Source organism: Patella vulgata, chromosome 7, assembly GCF_932274485.2.
Source record: "Patella vulgata chromosome 7, xgPatVulg1.2, whole genome shotgun sequence".
In the NCBI taxonomy this organism is placed as follows: Eukaryota; Metazoa; Mollusca; class Gastropoda; family Patellidae; genus Patella; species Patella vulgata.
The window spans coordinates 20141909-20164429 of record NC_065885.2 but is presented as its reverse complement, the minus strand read 5'-3'; the positions used below and the strand labels follow the sequence as shown (position 1 = coordinate 20164429).

At 34.0% G+C, this 22521-nt stretch overlaps 1 protein-coding gene across 3 annotated transcripts in view; it reads left to right on the top strand.

The window, feature by feature from the left end:
• The window catches only part of LOC126826910 (general transcription factor 3C polypeptide 1), a 127518-nt gene extending 107434 nt beyond the window's left edge, over positions 1–20084 (top strand). For all 3 annotated transcript variants that reach the window (XR_007682463.1, XR_007682464.2, XM_050556036.2), the window contains 5 exons: positions 11971–12093; positions 14579–14880; positions 15401–15593; positions 16228–16321; positions 18572–20084. Coding sequence is in view for 1 of the 3 variants with exons in the window: in XM_050556036.2 (XP_050411993.1) it covers positions 11971–12093; positions 14579–14880; positions 15401–15593; positions 16228–16321; positions 18572–18672 (813 nt within the window). In the remaining 2 variants the exon portion in view is untranslated. The remainder of the gene's footprint in view (positions 1–11970; positions 12094–14578; positions 14881–15400; positions 15594–16227; positions 16322–18571) is intronic.
• Positions 20085–22521: the final 2437 nt, after the last annotated feature.

The following is a 22521-nucleotide window of genomic DNA, read 5'->3' as shown; positions in this document are numbered from 1 at the left end:
ACGAGATAAACTCTCCCATGTCTAGATCTGCCATGGAGAACACGTACAAGCGTTAATTGTAAAGGAAACGATGACAGGCAAATAATAATTAAAACATGAAAAGTCGACCAAGACAATGTGAAGGAACAACATGTTGTCTTAGCATAAAATCCTATAATCTCTTTCATTTGGGTTAAAATAAAGCATAGAAATTGATTGATAGATGTGCTAATTGTCCCCAGCCTTTCGAAGAAACCAGGGCACTATTAAAATGGGTTCGTCCGTCTGTCTGTCTGTCCGTCCGTCAGTCTGTCCGTCACACTTTTTGGGACACAATAATTCCCTTTCTAATTGAGCTAGAATGTCCAAACTTGGTGTAGGTGTTTATTAGGTCAATGCCTTGATGGAGTTCGAAGATGAGCATTTTCTGCTTAGGGTAAGCAGAGATAAGCAATTTGATTGGTTGATGCTTTGGAAAGATAACTTTAGTTCTAATTAAGTGAGAGTGATGAAACTTGGTGTATAGTTTCATTACATCATTACCTTGACTACATGTAAGTTCGATAATGAGCATTTTCTGCTTAGAGTAAGCAGAGCGAAAGGCAATTTGATTGGTCGAGACTTTGGAACACAATAACTCTCATTCTAATTGAGCTAGAATGTTGACACTTGGTGTAGTTGTTTATTAGGTGAATGTCTTGATGGAGTTTGGAGTTGGAAGATGAGAATTTTCTGCTTATGGTAAGCAGAGATAAGCAATTTGATTGATTGATGCTTTGGGACACGATAACTTTAGTTCTAATTAAGTGAGAGTGATGACACTTGGTGTATGGTTTTATCACATCAATACCTTGACTAAGTTCCATAATAAGCAGTTTCTGCTTAGGGTAAGCAGAGCAATAAGCAATTTGATTGGTCGAGACTGAAACACAATAACTCTCCTTCTGGTTGAGGTAGAATGTTCAAACTTGGTGTATGTGTTCATTAGGTGAATGCCTTGATTGAGTTCGATGATAAGCATCGTCTGCTTACGGTAAGCAGAGATAAGCAGTTTGATTGGTTAATGCTTTGGGGTCAATAACTTTGGTTTTAATTAAGTTAGAGTGATGAAGCTCCGAGTATAGATTCATTATATCATTACCTTGACTAAGTTTGATGATGAGAATTTTCTGCTTATGCTAAGCATCGATAAGCAATTTCATTGGTCAAGACTTTGGAACATAACAACTCTGCTTTTAATTGAGGTAGAATGATTAAACTTGATGTAGATGTTCATTAGGTGAATGTCTTGACTGAGTTCAGTGATTAACATTTCGAGCTAAAGCTAAGCAGAGGTAAGCAATTTCATTGGTCGATGCTTTGGAACAAGATAACTTTGAGTCTATTTGATAGAGAGTGATGAAACTTAGTGTATAGTTGATCATCAGTTTGATTGCTTGATACTTTTGAAAAAAAATAAATGTGCGATTAACTAATATGTGTCATCTATTTATTTTGGGATTTCAGCGGGGGACATCAGCCTCACTGTTGGCTTGTTTGATTAGTTATTTGACAAGATTTATGCAATAAAATTTTTGTTCTTAAAGTTAAAGGAGAAGTGTCGGAAATAAGTGTAACGAAATCATATGTGTTATGCGATTAAATTGTCCTATTAAATGCACATATTCTATACCCTTTCTAAACTTGGAAAGATGTCATTAAAATGCAGCAATATAAATAACCTGCAAATTCTGTTAATTCAAAAAATAAACAGTATTCTTATTATTTATAGTCAAGAAGCTCATTTCTCACATTACAACAGGACATTGCTACCAATTACAGATATGTTTGGCACTAGAAAAGATAGGTTGCCAGGCAACGAAACATACACCAACAGCAGCTAAGTTGACCGAGCAGTCAACAAGAGTTGTCGTATATTTTTTCTATTGTCGGTAATGAAACATTTATAATACACTAAAATCTGACTAAGAGTAACAACTCATTAAGTAATTATCAGAAAATCATTAGAATTTGTTTGGGTTTTAGTTCTGCCCCATGCTAACGTTTAGTATACGAAACATTTAATATCATGAATTTAGCTGTTCAAGTTATCAAAATTCATTGAAAATCAATATACTTTCTTGTCTCAAGACCTTAAACTCTGTTTATCAATCTAAAGTCGATCGGACGATAACTTTGGTCTCTGGAGCATCCACAAGATTTTTCAAAGTGATCAAGGGCCATAACTCTGATAGTAATTATCTGAAATCATTGAAAATCACTGGGCTTTTTTGTCTCATGAACTTTAACACCGTGTATAAATTTAAAGTCAATCGGATATTAACTTTAGCCTCTAGAGCGTCCACAAGATTTTTCAAAGTGATCAAAGGCCATAACTCTGGAAGTAATTATTGAAAATCAATAGGCTTCTTCATCTCAGGACCTTAAACACTATGTATAAATTTAAAGTCAATCGGATATTAATATTTGCCTCTAGAGACGGACGGACGGGGCGACAACAATATATGACCACATTTCAATGTGGACGTATAAAAAGGCTTCTAAAAGAAAACAGAATTAACCAGTTTTATTCACTTAAATATATGGAATACCTCCTTTAATATTAAACTAAAGTCAGCTTATTTAAAACTGGTAATTAAGTATTTTTAAGATTAAATTTGCAAATAATTCCATTTGAAAAATGGTATTTTAAAGTATTATTAATGTTTACTATATCATAACCAGTTGTGAAAAGCATCCATGTTTCTTTCCAAAACAACTAGTACTTGCAACCTAGCACTTTGTTATTCCAGTACACTATATGACTTTGAAGGCAACAGAAGGTGATAACCTTTGATGTTCTAAAACAATTCATCAAAATAAATCTAACTACCTGCTCACAAATGTCTTTGACTAATAATCAGCATATCATGTTGAAGATTCACATATCAGCTAAAAAAAAAAAAAAATTATCGATCTTTGGTTAATTTTCTAAAACAATTTATCAATCAAATATAACAATCCTACTCGCAGATGCCTGTCATCGTATTAGCGTGGACTTTCTGCGTTTAAGACATAGAATAAAACTATTGATGTTTGTAGCAATCTATTCATCATGAGTGACTTGTGACATGGCATTATTACTCCTTTATCTTCATCTGTTAATGATATCTGCTCTTAGTCGGACAGTCACCCTCGTTACAATGAAGGGCCAATCTTATTACCTAGCACAAACACAAACCACAAGGAGATTATTCATTATCACAGATTATCCTTAATATCCTTTAGAATATCAGGAATCAAAAGACTGTCTGGTTTGGTTTGCAGTACAATTAAAGGGGTCACCCCAGATTTAGGGAATTCATTGCACATGTGTTTGAAAGATTCTTAAAAACCTCAATCCTTGTCCCCTGCAATATATACAGGTCTGTGATGATATGGATAACTATACTGGAGCATGACCTTGACAGATCCTGGAGTGGGATGAGCTCTCAATCATTAAATCATATCATTTAGCAGGAATGATGGCAGCTGGAGGCTACGTTTTTTTATATATTCATTTCAAATTTGGTGTGAACGTGTTTGAAGCTATATAGTATTTAACAATTTGTTTCAAATTTGGTGTGAAACATTGTGGCCATTAGAGAATTAACCCTATAGATATTTAGTTTTCTGCAATTTTCAGTTCCATAGTTATCCCCCCTTTGCCGAAATATCAAATTTGATCAACATCTTAGGTTTCTGTTCATATAAGCTGGTGTTTGAGCATATTTCCACACATTTGCAAGGCTATCCATCGTTTCAAGTAATCTTAGAAGTTGTGTGATGAAATTTGTCAAAGCATGTCTTCATTTCGGTGAAGAGGTGGTCAATTACTCCTCCTAATCCGTTTAAAGAAAATTATTTAATTTGAGGTACGGATGTTTTCCTGAAAACTATAATGATGCCTGTCTTGAATATTGATCTGTGATCAGTTCAGATGAATTAATTGTGTGTAACATTATTATCTATCAATCTAAAATTACAATGAGCAAGTGATTATCATAAATATTTCATGACAAGATCTACTTAATGTTTCTTTTATATGCTACATGTCTAACACCCATTATCTTCTCTTCATCATCAATAATATTTCCATCCAATTCATCACAGATTATTGGCACCAAGCATGTTATAGGGTTCAATAAGAAATCTGAGAGTCAGGAAATTGATATGATTATGCATTTGGAGATATATGCAAATGGCCATAGGTGGAATCTGTGAAAAATGTCGGTTTATGTATACAAATTAAACTCCAAAATGAGCAGAAATATTCAAAATGGTTTGTTACTAGATTAACTTTCCTTTACGATAAGGTTGCATAGATAGGTAAAAAGGACAGTATTATGTTTATAGATATTAATCACGATAATTCCCATTATTATCTTGGATGATTTCACCTAAGTACTAGCTGTGCATCCTTTCATACAAAGAGTAATCGGGTTATTAAAATGGACTTACAATGGAAATGAACTTGTCAGAGGCATGGCCTTATAAAGACATTGGCGTGATAATTTCCTAGCATCACAACAAACCAGTGCTTTCTTTCTGGGGTCTTCACAGTATCTGTAGCATAAGGCATTATAATACCATTATCTGGTTCTGGTCAGAGGTTTTTTTTTTGTTACATTCAAGATTCACCTAATAATTTATTGTTTTTCTGACTGAGAAAATTTACTGATATATCTTGAGATGGTGATTGTAATCAAACATGTCTACATAACATATTTAAAGGGCCAATCCCAAAAATATGTTGGAGAATAAAACTGCTTAATTTTGTGCTAAAATCCCTCACAATACCTAAGGGCCGAGCAACTAACTCAATATTTGGGATACGTTTTCAAACAACTTAAACCTGGAAATGGAGACCGGTGTCCCAAGCTGTATCATGCAGTATCTGGATAAAACCAGACTTTTATTTTATAAAAATAATGTGTAGGTGAAATTTACCTTTCGTTATCAAGTACAGCACATGGGTCATTCACTGCATAGATCTATAAAGGAACGGGAATCGATTATCAGGTCATCAAACGAAAACGTTGACCCAAAATCCTAAAAGGGTTATGTGTCCGGATAAGCAGTTTTGACATTCACGTCCAAACGACTCAATATTTTGAGCTGAAATTTTGAGACACAGTAACTACACCATTCCTTTATATTTTGGCATTTAAATTTCATACGTACTCAGACTTTTATTTTTGAGACTCTGTTCAAATCAAGACAGTCCCTTTAAGGAATTAAATGTTCAGGCGCACCACAGCACCTAAACATATTCCACCAACACCATGATATGCAGGTTAAAAATAACTTGTAATCTCAGAGAAAACACCTACCAAGCCAGAATAGAGAAGTATTTATACCTTAGCATGAAGTCCTTCATCAATTGGGGAAACTAGGTTAGTGGAGCCCATTATGTTTTTATAAATATAGCAATGAAATTCCAACTAAGCCAGTCTATGGCCATAGGCTGCTAATGGAAAGATTGCAAAATCAGATTCTAATATATAGGAGAGAGCAAGTTCTACATCCATTTATAGTTCTTCCCTGCGATATCACTACTTGGAAGAACACGTTAAACCTCATGTGATAATTGCTAGACTAATATAACTTAGGTTTATTTAGATATATGGTTATCCAGTTTCTCGGGGATAGCGTTGATTTTTTTTTTTTTTTTTTTAGTACCTCACAATTTTGTTAATCCTCTCACAGGTATTCATACTGAATAACATGTTGTGATGGCCATGTGAGTTCTTATAAACTTATGGAAAATCATGGGAAAAACATTGATAACTAGATTTGCAGTACAGTGATGACGGGTTTCACCAGCACCACATTACCCTGGAACTAACATCGCTTCCTGTACCAATGAAAACATTAAACAGAAAAATGGTACCGAACTGTCAAAATTGTCGTTTTTGGTAAAATTTGTTACTTCCAGTGCCGACAGGATACCTTATTGGTAACAAATCAAACGAAGCATATGAACATTGTTTTATACAAATCAAACAATAAATAATTAATCTAGGACCGAAAAAAAGAATTAGTCAATGGCACTTAACACAAAAACACAAGTGTTTCACACAAGCTATATATGTAGTGTGGAACCCTAATCAATATGTGTATTACAATTGATGACATAAATAATCTTTTCTTCAAGATGAATTTCTTTAGAGCTTCTTCAAGACGAATTTCTTTAAAGCTTCTTCAAGACTTAATATTTAAAATTAATCCTCCAGACATGTGATGGTTGCAAGATCTTACTGGATTTTCTTCTTCACAAGATTTCAAGTTAAATATTCATAGACTTCAGCATAGTGTTGTCTGTAACACGAAATGGCCATTAAATGAAGTATAAATTGTTAGGCAAAGACTCAAATCACTTTTCTGCTTGATCAACAAGAAAAATTGATAGAGAGTCATAAATGAGACTGCTAATGAAGCAGAAGATAATTTTATTGAATTTTTACTTGAGAAAGAACGATAAAGTGGTTGGGTGCTAATTATTGAGGAAATTGATTTTAAAACTTCTTGAAATAGGAAATAGAAAGCTATATGTATGTATAAAATGGTTAAGATATTCGAATAAGTGAAATGAAATGAAATGAAATGAAATGGGGTTTAACGTCCTACTGTTCTGCTCCTAACCTGGGCTAATGAAGACGGGCATACGCCATACAGTGTGCTATGAGAGAAATTTTGCCCGGACAGCGGCGCTACAGCCTACTCTTATATCAAATTCCAACTGCCAAGGGATCTTTTACGTGCACGCCAATATGTACATGGGACCTCGGTTTTTCATCCCATCCGAACGACTAGAAAGCTGTCCTTGTCAGGCCCTCCGTCCTGCATCACTGACAAGGGGAAACCACACCGGAAAATCTGGATGAACTTTCTCGGCCAATGCAGGGATCAAACACCTGACCTCCAGTCTAGCGAGCCAGCGCCTTACCCACTTAGCCACGTGATCCCCAATTCAAATAATTTGAAATCAAATTTTACTGTTCATGTACATAAAATCTGAATGGTATTATTGGTCATTTTTTAAAGATGTATTATTTAAGATTCAGATAAAGTGCTGGCTGATACTAAAAAAATTAATATATTGTAAATTTCTGTCAAATGACTTTATTCGGAGTGAAGTTGTGGCTGTTTGAAGTTTTGACAAGAAATAGCCGATTACCATGATAAGTCTTGATTGTCAGTCCTTGCGTTATTAATCTTTAATAAATCTGTTTGTTTAATCAAGGTAAATACACCTGCTTCTTTAATTAGAAATTTAAATCAACCATGTACAGTTCTTGTGAAGACTTCTACATCCTTAATTTCAAATTATATTGATAATGTGCACTTTTCATTTTAAAAGATATCTCAATTTCAAATAGGGGGATTGGGTGGCCGAATGGTTAACACGTGCATGTTGTATCATACAGTCTGTTATTGAGTCAAGTGGTGTGGTTTCGATTCCCTGCTTCTACGTGACGACAAGGAGTAGGGTGACCTGTCCAACCTCTTGGGTATTTTTCCGGGTCCTTCCACTGCTAAAGACCAATACGCGCAAGCGAATTATTAAAATAAACTTGAACCATATGTTAGTCCCAAAATAACCTAGTTTGTGTCGAGTGGACTTTAAACCCCATTTCTCTCTCTCTGTCAATTTCAAATTAAAATTGATAATCTTTATTTTTCATTAAGATATCTCAATTTCAAATTTGAATTGACACTGAGCACATTTCGCCTACATGGATGTCATCAGACATTTATCCTCTAGTAGATAAATAATATGCCCTACATTAAAGGCTTTTTTTAACTGAATGGTCATGCAACAATTTATCACATCATCACATGTTGTCATGGTAGTCCTGTCAAACCACCCTTCCAGTATAATCTTGTGAAACGTGCTTATTTGATAGAAATTCTATGTGACACAATTTCTGTAATGCCACTGATGCGATAAACAAGATCAATTTCTACACTGTAAGTAGAAGCTCACCAACAACAGGCGATCACGGTATGAAACAAATATTCTTGTTCTACCAGCAGGAATTCAGATTTAACAAGTCTTGCTGGCAGAACAGAGGGCTGGATTATCAACATTAAAGGGCCAATCTCGGGTTATATTTTGGAGAATAAAACTGCTTAATTTTGTGTTAAAAGCCCTTAAAATTGTCTACCTTAGGGCCAAGCAACTAACTCAATATACATGATACATTTTCAAACAACTTAAACTTGTCAGTCTTTATCTGGAAATGGAGACCGGTGTCCCAAGCTGTATGGTGTCTGGGTAAAACCAGACTTTTATTTTATAGAAATAACGTATAGGTGAAATTTACCTTTCGTTATTAAGTACAGCATTCACCTCTATAGGAACGACAGTCAATTATCAGGTCACCCAACGAAAAATTGACTGAAATCTTTAATGGGTTATGTGTTTGGATAAGCAATTTTGACGTTCACGCCCAAACAACTCAATATTTTGAGTTGAAATTTTGAAACAAGGTAAATAATACACCATTCCTCTATATTGTGGCGCTTAACTTTCATCCTCTGCACTAGGACTTTTATTCTTGGGACTCTGTTCAAAACGAGATTGTCCTATTGATGTTACAGTGAAAAAGAAAGTAAATGAAATCTTGTAGTATATCATCACTCAAAGGGCAATCAAAGACAAAATGAGGAGAAATTGACAAAATAACTAGTTGTTTAATGACAAAGTATGTCAGATATTATGAATCTATAATTGGATAGTGTTCCTGTTATTATATAGTCATATTTGGTTTAAAGGCTCAATACCACTCTTGTTGTAACTGAATAATATGTCCCAATCTTTATTCTGGTCAACAAATTGTAGTATTTTACAATATTCCAATTAATTGATGATACAAATTTCATCTTCACACACCTGATTTAAAAAATTGGAAAAATTCAACTAAATGATTTGAAAAGCCTGACGTAAAGCTTTTCAAATGTGACTTGGATTTAAAAATATTTTTGAACCCTTATGGACAGGTAAAATAGGATTTAATGGATAATTTACACAACAGGTAGGACACATTACACATCTAGTAGTACTTAGAATAAGGCTATTTTTTATTTTCTGGAGCTGTCAAGCCAGCAAGAGTGTTATTGTCCCTTTAAAAGAATGAATGATAATAATAATATGAGGTCAATGTTTTATGTTGGCCTTATGATGTTAGAATAATATTGCTATTAGTACTAGTAGTATACTTTAATGAAACTGCTTGTGTGATTATTACTACTATACATTGTACTAGGAAACTATAATGATGATCAGATCTGTCTTAATGCTGAATTATGCCTGATAATGGTCAAGTAGAATCACAGATCTATACATTATTCCTTTAGTATCACATATACCAGATAAACATTCTTACATTAAGAGCCTTTGGGTCATTCCATGTCAAGTGGACCAGTTCTTTTAAAGTGAACCCCTCAGAAAATTATGAAAAAAATATATGTTATAAATACATGCAAATTCAAGATTCTAGCTTTAATATGGTGTAGTAAAATTTCTACACTGTATCAAAATATATATTTTTTGGGGGGAACAAGTATCAATTTTTGTCACTTAAGTTACTCCATACACTACACAGTTGAAAGTACTTGATCGGTAAAATTTGATGGTAAATTGTTAATCTACATAACATTCTGTTACCAACCCCTCAATTTCAAGAATATAGACTGACTGGAAGGAATAAAATCAGATTACAAAAATCAAGTCATATAATAGTTTCAAAACTTGCGAAAGGGTATGGGGATTCAAATGGTCATATCTCAGTCAATATTAATGCTAGAGTCATATAACTTTGCAGTTTTACTTAGGTCTGTCTGTATGTACTATAACATATTTTTTTTCCATAATTTTCTGAGGGGGTCACTTTACAACTTTCTGAGAATTTGGTTCACTTGACATGGAATGACCCCTTTGTCATAAATCTCATCTGGGAGAATTAGGTGCTAGATATAATTGTGTGAACACATGATACATCACGAGTTGTTCTGTCAATTTCACTACAGTAAGTAAAGTTGATACCATTCACTTATAAATATCTGACTTTTACAAATGAAAATGTCTGCTACAAGCAGATTTAATTCATCATTTTAATGTTTACTAGTCTGTTTAAATATTATTAATCAGGCAATAGTTTAAACATAGGTGCTACGTCACTCGATCATTAGATGCTAAAACCTAACTATTAAACACCACTATTTGTTGTGTTTGTGTATTCAGTAGTTTTGATATTAGAATTAGTCACGCTAGTGACATTCTTTATGGCTATAGTTTTGATAAGTCTATAATTTTAAAACCATGTTCTGTAGTTACAAGAACATTAGTATTATTAAGTAAAGCTGACTTTTATCCTTTATGGCATAAATTCTCAGTTATAGTAAAAGTCATCTATTCATATAAAGTCATCAGTTTTACAGTGTTGGCTATTTGTAGAACTAGTTATTATTAGCATATGTTTTTTACTAGAAGCTATTTGAATGAATTTCTACAAAAACTAGCTAGTTATTATAAGCATACCTTTTTACTAGAAGCTATTTGAATAAATGTTTACAAAAACTAGCTAGTTATTATAAGTTTTGATTTAAAGTTACAATTTCATATTTTCTAAGAAAGTCAAAACATAATTATTTCTATGTCTTTTGTCAACTCACTATTATATGATCATAGGTTATCTTTCTCACACTTACAAATCTTCACACCAGAAATATTAACACAATTACCTCCCAATTACCTCCCTTGTTTTCCTATTCCCCACCATGGAATAGCTATCTTCAAACGTTTGAATTTGAAGTTGAAAATGATATTTTTGCCAATTTCTCAACTGGTAATAGTGAATTATAGGATTAATAGGATTATTCTTTAACAAGGTAGGACTGTTTATAGATACCAACTATTTTAGGGCTTTATTTTAATACATTTTAAAAATATAACTTAAAAATATGAAATTGTAACTTTAAACTAATGTAAGCATTAGTTTTGATTAGAACTACTAATTTTAACAATAACACACTAGCTATTAACAGAGAGAAATGGAGTTTAATGTCCACTCGACACAAAACTAGGTCATTTCTGGACTAACATATTGTTCAATTTTATTTCAATAATTCGCTTGCACGTGTAGGGGTCTTTAGCAGTGGGAGGAAACCGGAGGACCCGGAGAAAACCCACGATGTTGGACAGGCGACCCTACTCCTTGACATGTTCAACCGGGGAATCAAAACCACACCAGTTGACTCAATGACAGACACGCTAACCATTCGGCCATCCAACCCCCTTAGCTATTAACAGGTATAGAACATGTTAGCTACCATAGGATATGACTAGAACTGTTTATAGGTTTTGAGTTAGTTGATGTAACAAGCACTCCAGAATCATCCTATTTGACTTCTAGGATTAGTGATAATCTTGTGTTAGATTTGGAATAATAAACAATACTTTACTCCCTGAATGGTATTTACACTGTTAACAATATTTTAACACACAGAACAATATTTTACACCCTTCACAGCATTTTACACAGATTACAGCATTTTACACACTATTACAGTAATTTACACACAGGGAATAGCCCAAATGCAGTAACAAAGCATGATTCGCCCGAAGCCCGAATTTGATGGCCTAAAACATTCGCAGGGTCATGCTGGTTAATTTGATACCACATATGTGGGGATGGAGGGTGGCAACAAAGCGTAATTGGTGAACATACACACACACATACACACTTTGATTTTATTTATATACATATTTATATTTAAATGCAGAACAGAATTTAAATAGGGAACAAACAGTTAACACAAATAACAGATGTAAACAACACTTAAAGTATAAGTATTTTATTAAATTTTAGTTTCAATAAACTTTTTTCATTTTAATTTAATAATTTCATATAAAACTGACATTGTTTGTATAATATTATATACAATATGTACTCTTTATTGTTATAGGTTTTACAGGTTGGAGTAAATTGTCGACGTTATGTTTCATTCCAACATGCTAGACCATGGTTAATTCATTCCTATAGGAATATGCGAGGAAGAGGAGTTCCCAAACAAAACTTAAATATACAGGTTTGTTTACATTAAATATATGAGTTATATAAAGTAACACCCCCCCCCTCCCCCAGCGTAAACAAAAACAACTCTCACTTGTAGGTTTTGGCCTTGTCTAGCTGCCTACAGTTCTTAATTATTTCAACCCCAATGTAGGAATTTCAGCCTACTCTATGGTTTTTTTTCCAGTGGTATGGAATAAGGTTTAACATCTTGACAATATCGTCAACATTTTGAGACTCACATGAATCATGTACACAAACAAATTAATGCAATAAAAAATTAACCAGGGCCCTGTTTCACGAAATTTTAACTTAAGATAAAATCCAAATTTTAGTAGATACTTCAATTTTGATTGGCTAAGCACTAAAACCAATCTAATATTATCCAATCAAATTACTAAAATTTGGATTTTATCTTTGTTAAAATTTCGTGAAACAGGCCCCAGATTAACGATTTATGTAATTCAAGACGATAGATTGCAGATGATTCATTAACTTACACCTTCCATTGTTTGATAATACTTGACTTAATTAAGAAAGAAAAGTATAGTCTGCATTAAGTATCATTGAAAATAAATTGCGACAATAAAAAATTTGAACTATGCTGTTAAACATACATAATGTATAGTTCAAATGTATACATAGTTCAAATTTAAATCTGATTATTGCAAGTATTAATTTAGGCTTCAGATGTTATAGAAATTATAAATTAGATCTTTATTTAAACAACAAGCCCAAAATCAACTCTGTAGACCCACGGATGGCCCGGCTACAGCTCAGATTTAAATAGGATTTCACTTATTGATTAAATCAAATATGGCGCACCCTGATGAGAATACATCAGTTAGATCGAGGCTAAATGATAGAGTGTACTTAGCGAGGCCGCTGTAGAGCGTTTCCGCATGCCATTGAAAACTTTACTTGATAATCGAGATATGTAGGTGGAGTTAACGCCTGTCAATCAAACGATCGGCCAAGGTTAAGGCACATTTCACTACCATTTCTATTCAAATATTACAACGATGATAACTATGTTCAGAATAAAGTAATTTAACTGAAATTTTCAATATATTCTTCTTTCATCATCTACTTTTAAACTGTTATAGCAAGAATGGCCAACTCTCTATAAAAATCTCCCATAATGTATCTTTAACCAGGCAAAAATTGGCTGTGTATCTCAGATTAGAATTTCGTTTGAGGATGTAAGTTGATCATCTTGTGAAAAATATTCACAGTGTCTAAATTAATTAGTCAATTTGTTTGTCAATATATCATACATGTCAGCTTAATTAGTTTCAAAATATGATCAAATGATTACTTGGACTATTTGTAGTCACAGACATTTAGTTGTAATTTCCTCCCACCATTTCTATATACATTAATATCAATAAGGTTTATATAACATCATACGACAGACCATGCCATCCATAAGAAGAATACTATAGTTGGCATTAGTTGCCATCCCTCATCTGAACTCATCTCAAGCAATGGAAAGCAATTGCAATCATATATAAGTAGTCATTCTCAATTTCATACCCACGCACTGTCACTCACTAACCTCTGGCATTATAGCTTGACATATCTGTATTGCTGGTACTGGCACAGGAGGGCTCTCATTATTTTTAGTCATATTTGCCAGTGGCAGTGAAACTGATCGGCTAGAGAACTTACCTGTCAATCAATTTATGTGCCATGATATTAAAATTTCAATGAATTCAACCTTAAAAACAATAAATACAGTTAAATTTATAATTTTTATGTAAAACCGAATAATTAATATGCTAAAAACTGCCATATTTTTGAAGAATATAACTGAGATAATCTGAGATAAAAAAAAATAAGGCCAATAATTAACTAATCGGTAAAATTTTGAAGTGAAGGCCATTGTGCATAGTTACAGTGATGTTATTAATAAAGTGTATCAAAGAAAAATATGCTTATATAAATAATCTTCATATGAGACCATCTAATTAATAACAGTAAATATAGCATGGATATCATCTTTATTACAAGAGCATTGAAGTGAACCATCAATTTTAACATGAAGGAAGCCCAGCGTTGCCTCCATTCGAAAACATGTGGTTTGTACGTAGTAATTATAATAATTATCAAATAAGATCGCCTAATTATCAGAGTAAATATGACATTTCTTGCTGTCATGTGTCAATTTTGATTGATATGTTTAAAAACCAGTACTTTCGCTTCACAATACAGATGTGAACAGATGAGGCAGGCAGGAGCTATAGTGAGTGGGTGTGGGTCGAAGTCTGTGTACCAGAATGATAAATAGTACATGTATATAGATTCAAACTAAACACATTTAGGGTTGTGATGATCTACTATTGTCTTTCAGATCAAATCTTTGGAGTGAGCATGCTTCTTTGTTCTCCATATTTTACTATGATGTGATCTATCATATATATATATAGCATTGACCAATGTGTCAAATGTTTCGGACTCATTTTCATAACCCAGATCCATCTACCTTATGTATTTTTCAGGAATCCGACAGTATCAATTTAATACCGGAATCAACAACTAGTGATACCCATGAAACAATGTCCAGTAGTCCTGAGATTGTTCCTATAGAAACGGATGAGGTACACATGGATCCTGACACAAGCCTCCCTACAAATCCTGACGTTTCAGAGATCCCATTAATTGATCCTGATCTACCAAGTGGTTCATCTTCTGTTAAAAGACCCCTGGAAGAACTAGAAGAATCTAGAGATGCAGCTGAAGGAATGGCCAAAAGACGTAGATCTTCTCGTACAAAAGTTGAAGAAGAAACAGACGCTTCAAGGTTATTTAGATTAATAAAATTAGAAATCTATGAGTGATATGCAAGTAGAAATGTTACGATTGGGCTTTTCATGACTGATCCTGACTGAGACATAAATGATATGTCATGTTGGATAATAATATTTGAACCATTTTAATTCGAAATGGATTCACACTTTTGCAACGACGGCTATACAATTTCATAAGTTTTAGTCCTGATGGGTCCGCACATTCTTTATATTTATATTTAAATTAATAACTTTCTTAAAACTGAAGATTTATTTTAATAATCACATGACTGGAAGCTAAGACCGATGTCCATCCGACATAACAGTGGCCACTGTAATGACAACACCTCCAAGCACATTCTGTGTCACATTTAAGCCAAGGATTGAGATGTTATTTGTTGTGTTAAAACTATGGTTTCTGTTTCTAGAGCCTTGAAGTTGTTGTTGTTACAGCTGGTGAATATTGGCCTTCAGATTTGTGGCTGGCCTCACCGTCCATAAATTTAATTTAGATTTGTTGAGTTCTTTTTTCAGTGATTTTGAGAAGGTTCGTTTGATCTGTCGACCTTGGAGGAAACCAGAAGGTCATCTGAATCGTAGTTCTTTTAGTTCCATGTTGGAGAGTGTTCTGTTATTTGTTATGGCCAATCCATCATGTATAAGGAAGACAATTGAAGACAAATTTGGACCATATCTCAAACCGGTTGCTCTACTCGAATTACTGGAGGTAAAAACTGAAGTCCTGAAAACTGAAAACCTAGGATTTCAATTATATTTGCCTGTCCTGGAAGATCTGTATTGAATTCATTCACTCAATAAAATATTAACTCTATACAAAATTCAGACAAAGCATAAATCTTATACAGACAAATCAAATGAATTAGTCTGTGTATGAAGCTTATATTACCATTAAAAGCATATTATCAAATTTCTTGACAATAGACTTCGATATCTCACTTATTTTATGATAAACCTTAAAGTAGTAAATATAGACATTTAATTGAATTAAACCCCCAGACTGTATTATCCAGCCTAAAATCTAAAACATGAAATAATAACTTCTCCTACTGCCTGGATGGTGTCCAAGAATACATTCAAACATGCCAGAAGTTACCGGAATTTATTGAGAGTTACGGTTTTCAATTCATTATGATAATCCACTAATCAACAAAGTTCATCAGATTGTTCAGTCGTGCAAGAGTTCCTGGCAAAGAATAATCTCTAGTCATTTGGATGAGACAAAAAAACTGAAGTGATCTGTAAAATAATTGAAATTTCAAATGGAATGTTCATGATCATGCAAATTTTGTAAGATTTCTTTAATCTAGCCAGTGTTTTGAAGTGTAGATTTATTGTTTCAGGTTCTTCAAGATCTGGGATGTGTAACTAAAAATATTCTCAGAAAAACAAGTTCAAAAACATCCTTGTTTTCAAAACCTGTGACTTATCAAAATGGTGAGATAAATCTTGATCATTTTTCAGACAACGGATCTGTTAACGATATTCCTGGTTATAATTGTGTTTGCCATTCTGTCACTTGGTATACTCTGTGTATGTTTTTAACACTCTTTTCGGGGGTTAGAGTTTTAATGAAGTAGATTGCAATAGTCTACACTTTTTTATCTCAGATTGAAATGAATGAAACATTCTCTTTAAACTGATCATCCTACACAAGATTTCTTGACCTGAACTGGTTAATTAATACATTCAGAGAATGGTGTTGCCTTTGGCTCTTCTATTATCCTTCCACACATCCCTGTCTGTATCTATCTATCGTCTATTCTTGCCATTACTTTGATGTTGGTGAACAAAAATAAATTTCAATTTAATGGATTTTGATCATGCTGTCAGTTGAGACAAGTTCATATTAGATTTAGCACAACATTTGAGGCTATTTCGCAGTAGCTATTATTGAATTTTCAAATATTTATACAGTGTGGATCAGAGGAATTCTAACTTAGCCGCCTAGGTTTTCTTTCTGTCCGAATTTTTTTTATCTTCAAGTTATTTGATCGAAATTTGGAACCCCGCTGTATAAAGCAGAGTTTAATTCACATTTTTTGTAGGATTCTGTTAATTTTTTATTGAATTTTTTACCTTTATTGACTCAAAATCCTTGAGAATTCTGATCTCCAGAATTATTTGAGATTATGATTTGGGGTATTTGATTGAAGGTTGTTACAAAACTAATGATAGACTGAAAATCACCAAAGTATTGTCATGATGAAATGTTAAATTTCTTTGCTTTCCTTTCTTAGTGTAAGTCAATGCTTTGTTTTGAATTCTAGTATGACATTCATTTTCTAGATAAATGTATTGATTTTCTTTGAAATGACATGTTGCTCGACATAATGATATTTCAAATTGACAAATATATGTTTCACTCAGTACTTGAGAGAATATTCATTAATTATATATCAATAGATATTGATGTAATTTTGTCTCCACAAAATAATCAGACAAATAAATTAGAATCTATTATTGAATATAGAGCAAAGGCAATCTGATACCATTTGGTGAAGATTACTAATTAATTTAGACAGAGCAATGTTGTTAAAGGGCATATTCTTTGGAATCTTGAAATAGATGAAAATTGGTCTAAAAGCACATATTAATGTAAAATAAATGTCTGTAAAGTGATTTGTATTCAAATTCTTAATTTTGATTGTAATTTCTAATCTATTATGTTCGGTAAACTATGTGAACAGTCCAACTATGTGAACAGTCCAAATTGAATGGCAGTCGTTTATGTCAGCTTAGACCAATCTCCACATTTAATTATTAGTTTACCATTTGTGAATCAATCATTACTAATTACTTTACTTCTGCATTGTCTTGTAGAATATTTTTCTTTGTTCATTACAAATGGCGTCCAAAACCATAGCAGTACACGACCTGTGTATTGATTTCGAAATGTTCATTATGTCTTAAATATTGGATATTAGGATCCCATATTTTCAGGACAAGATAACATCAATTTTGATTGAAATGGACAAATATTGAATTGTAATTCTTGTTTTTAATTTTGAATTGAATGGAAAATATTGACTTAAAGGTTTAGGTTCTTGAAAGAAAGCAGCTGGCAATCTCTTGTTATGTCTTTTGATAGCCCTTGAATCATACTTGAATGGGGGGTGGGGTTGTGGATGGCTGAATGGTTAGCTTGTGCGCATTGTATCATAAGGTCTGGCATTGAGTCATCTGGCGTAGTTTTGATTAGTATGTGTCATCTATTTATTTTGAAATTGTGACAGGGACATCAGCCTCACTGTTGGCTTGTTTAAAAATCCTTTGCATTTAGGACACAGATTCATATGTTAAGAAGAGTGTAAATCATGATCTGTTCCAAGAAGAACTTTTTTACTTGTTCAAGGTACAGTGGGGCACTACTCATATCCTTCCCCTGGAAAAAAACCAAACAATATACATTGAATATACTGTAGACCAAAGGTAACCACCCTGTCCCTGCGCCTGCCCCAAAATGGTACAAAATCCCAAGGTTCTGAATACAAATTGAAACTACACTGGCAGATGAGATTTCAAATAAAGTAGACAGAAAAGCTTCTTTCTGGCCAAACTTCACTCTCCCAGCACTGCACGTATAAAACAAAACTATTACCATTTAGCTCAAAATAACTGAAATATTCTGTTAATGAGATTTTACAATTAACTTAAAATATTTGAATATCTTTATTATTATTTCAGTTGAGATAGAGAAAGAAGGTGATATTGTTATGTACGAGTCCACACCAGATTGTTGTCTTAAATTTGGACAATTTTCTTTCTTTCTGTCGGCTTTAAACTGAATAATTGAGGTCACAGGAATCTGGATCTCATTCCAGGATCAAAGAAATCAATCAGCAATTGGGAGCTGTTGCAATGACAAATCGACTTTTTGATTGTATAGTGAGCATTTAATACCACATGATATTAAATTGAAAAAAGTTATGCATCAAAATGGTGATTGAAAGTATTTCTTTTGATTGAAGTTGCCATCTGTGGATTCAGTGTGAAAAGCCATTTGATCATTAACTTTTTATGCAATCACAAATTCTATTTCTGTTTGTGGAGTGAGGACACGGTAAGGCTGTTCACTGGAAAGATGCAGCTGGAAGAAGGTTTCAGTGTGGCAAAGACTGTTTAAGGAAAAGAGTCAGCTAGAAAAAGACTGTGTTTGGAAAGGGTTCGTCTTCCTGGGTTAAAGTGGGGAATTCAAGTAAAAAATAGTTGTGTAGAGAAAGAGTTCAAGTGAGGGAATGGATGCAGCTAAGGAAAAACTGTGCTATTAGGTGGAAGGAAGCAGCCAGAATAATACATTATATAAAGTCACAATAGAAATAACTTGCAATTTATGCAGTTAGAGAGGTTACAGACTTAAAGGGGGTGGCAGGGGGGCTGTCATTGTGGCTTACAAATTATCTACAACTATCCACTCTTCTCAGATTCTGTGACTGTGATCAGCTGGGTGACTTTGTAACTATCTATACTTATATACATGTATTGCATTCCCACCAGCTATAACCATATTGATCTATATTCAACATTTTCAAGTAGAAACCTTGTCTTGAATAAATAATAATTATGTCAAAGTGAACTGATGTAATCCCCAGTTCATTATATAAGGACAATTAGTTGTTACCAGTATATTGGGTTCCTGACTAATTATAACCACTGCTGAGCCACAGTATTAGCAATCATGGAGACCTTATTTCTTTTTCTTATTTGGATGGTTACACCATTAAGATAAGCCAGTTTTGGTCCTATGACCATAACTGGACAACCAATCATATATCCCAATAATCAAAGTCTTTCAAAAGATTTCGCAGGATTTTCAACCAATTTCAATCTGTACATATTACTGAATGCACCCGATAAAGAGCAGGAATCAGCCTTTATGATATTGTGGTCCTGTACAGAGTTTACTGTAGACACGCCCCATCAGAGTCAAATTGTGTTTCATGGCTAGCAAAATTAGGTATGTAAATGAACAAACACAGATCCACAAAATTGTGCAGTGAAGACCAAACCAAATATGACAATAAAGACATTCTTAGCAAAGAGGGGGGATATGACTATAAATAATAATTATTGGTGTAACTCTATGTGGCCCTCACTGACTCCTAATTGAAATTGTTTAAAATTTGTGTACTTATTGTAAATATCTGTATTGATTGATATAGAAAAAAAGTCTAAAAAAACTATATAAAGTTGAATTGGTTCAAGAGACTTCATGATCTTAACCAGTCATAGGTCTACAGCCTGGGAGGTTTCTTTTAATGGAGCCAAATGGCAAATTACAGACATACATTCAGTTTGTCTAGCCCTAGACCATTGACTTATCATAAATGGCAGATATTTAGTATAAATACTCTTCAAAAAAAGTAGAGGATATTCAGAAACAATACAAAACTGCGGAAATGCACTCCTGTTTTTATTAGAGGTGACCAGTTTATGTTAATAACAGGCCAATTGCCTACACATGAACATAAACAGTTCATATGGGCGGCTTATCTGGCGGCCCCATTTCACTCGGAAAGAGATTCACCATCAAAAGTGAAAATGGACGTTTTTGATTTTTGTCTTAATAACGAGTAATAAATTGCTCCACCAATCCTCAGACATTCAGCAATTCGTCGTGGCATGCTCCTAATCAACCGTCCAATCACGATTTGGGGCAATCTGACCCACTCATCTTGCAGTGCCACGGCTAATTCTTGCAGTGTTGTCGGTTGACGTTGACGTCGACGAACACGTCTCCCGATCAAAGTAAACGTAACACACTAAAGCAAAGCTAAACAGTAAATCTTATGCAAGAACCGATAGGAAAGCAAACATGGATAGATATACCAGCACGCGGCAGTTTTCATGAACCCTTCCTTGAAGTGTCAAATTTGACAATGAACCCCTCCCACGTGTATGGCGCTATTGCGTGTCGCATGTGGAGCTCAGTGGTTCTGTTGGGGCGATAAGTTCTTCATCTGTGAACATACTCTCAAAGCATGTCAAGTGTCCATGACTATTTATCATATCACAACCTGCATAGGTATTTGCATTTCAGTATCCACTACTTTTTTTGAAGAGTATATATATTATTTCTTGGTTTAAATACTTTTATTTTTAAACTTAAGGCCTATCTCACTGCATCTGGTCTGGCTATATCTACGGGTTTATTAATATAATATTCATCATAGTCGATTCAAGATGATTCGCGTTCATCAGGATTTTCCGGCATGATCTTGTCAGTGGTGCAGGACGGAAGGTCTGACAAGGACAGCTGTCTAGACATTTTGATGGGATAAAAAAAAACGGAGGTCCTGTGTACACATTGGCATGCACGTAAAAGATCCCTTGGCATTTTGAATTCAATATATAGCAGTGGGCTGAAGCATCACTCTCCTGGCAAAATTTCCCTCATTGCACACTGTATGGTACATGGCCGTCTTCATTAGCCCAGTCGAAGCAGAATAGTAGGATGTTAAACCCCATTTCATTTCATTTCATTTCCGTTTCATCAAAAATATTAATGGAAAAAGAACTGCAAGCAAGAAGCTTTATGAAGTGGAGGCGGCATGATGTCATTTTGGTGAAGTCATCGGACGCCATAAGAGCGTTTTTCTAATTCCTGCTTTGCTATCGGTTGCACTCAACGGGATAGAAAAAACGGGATTACATATAATAAGTAAGTAAAGAAAAATTAAAACGTATACTTTATCTTTTAACGAGAAATGAACGCATTAATAATATTTCACCTGAAATTGTCAAATAATATGACCATATTTTACTTTTAGCATAGCCGCCATAGATCTGTAGCCTACTGATCGAGGTAGACTGCGCAGATGCCTTGCTTCCAACGCCACAATGTTTAGAGATCTATATTTCATCTATTTCATTTCGATTGAGGATGAATATATTTCCACCATGTCCTTGAAATCATTTTGAAATTAAAGTTGACATGTCGCGTATATAGCAGAGTGGCGCTAGACATTGTTTACTACACGGATTTGAATACGGGGAGGCTCTAGATTAAAAAGTCCTGGATTTCAGGCACTGTATTCTGACGACTGGAGGTAAAAGGGGTTTTCTCCCCACAACATGTTATAATAATATTTTTTTTTCTCTTAACCGGTCTGTCCGAAAAATCTCATTGCCCCCTCCTCCGCCCCTCCAAACGTCTTGAACGCCTAAGTTCTTACATCCCCCCTCCCCCGAATATTGTTCACCAACCCCCAACTGGAAATATGCAATGCCTGACTCGTGATTTATAATCATCTATTCTTTCTCATTTTATAATGTCCATAGGAAAGAATATGTCTGAACCGTTTCATCAAAAATATTAATGGAAAAAGAACTGCAAGCAAGAAGCTTTATGAAGTGGAGGCGGCATGATGTCATTTTGGTGAAGTCATCGGACGCCATTTCATCTATACAATTGCGATAAAATACATTTTAATTTTAACTGAAGTAAAATATTTGATTTCGGCAAAGTAATTGTCTTGTCCTTCGGGTAGCATGAAAAGCCGAGGCCCCTTGAACAGATGCTTCCACCACATGCTTTCACGTAAAATATTGTAGCAATGCTGGATGGCGTACGCCCGTCTTCACCAACTCAGTCGTTGCTGGCGTTAAAATAGTTTTATAATTTTGTATTGTAATTC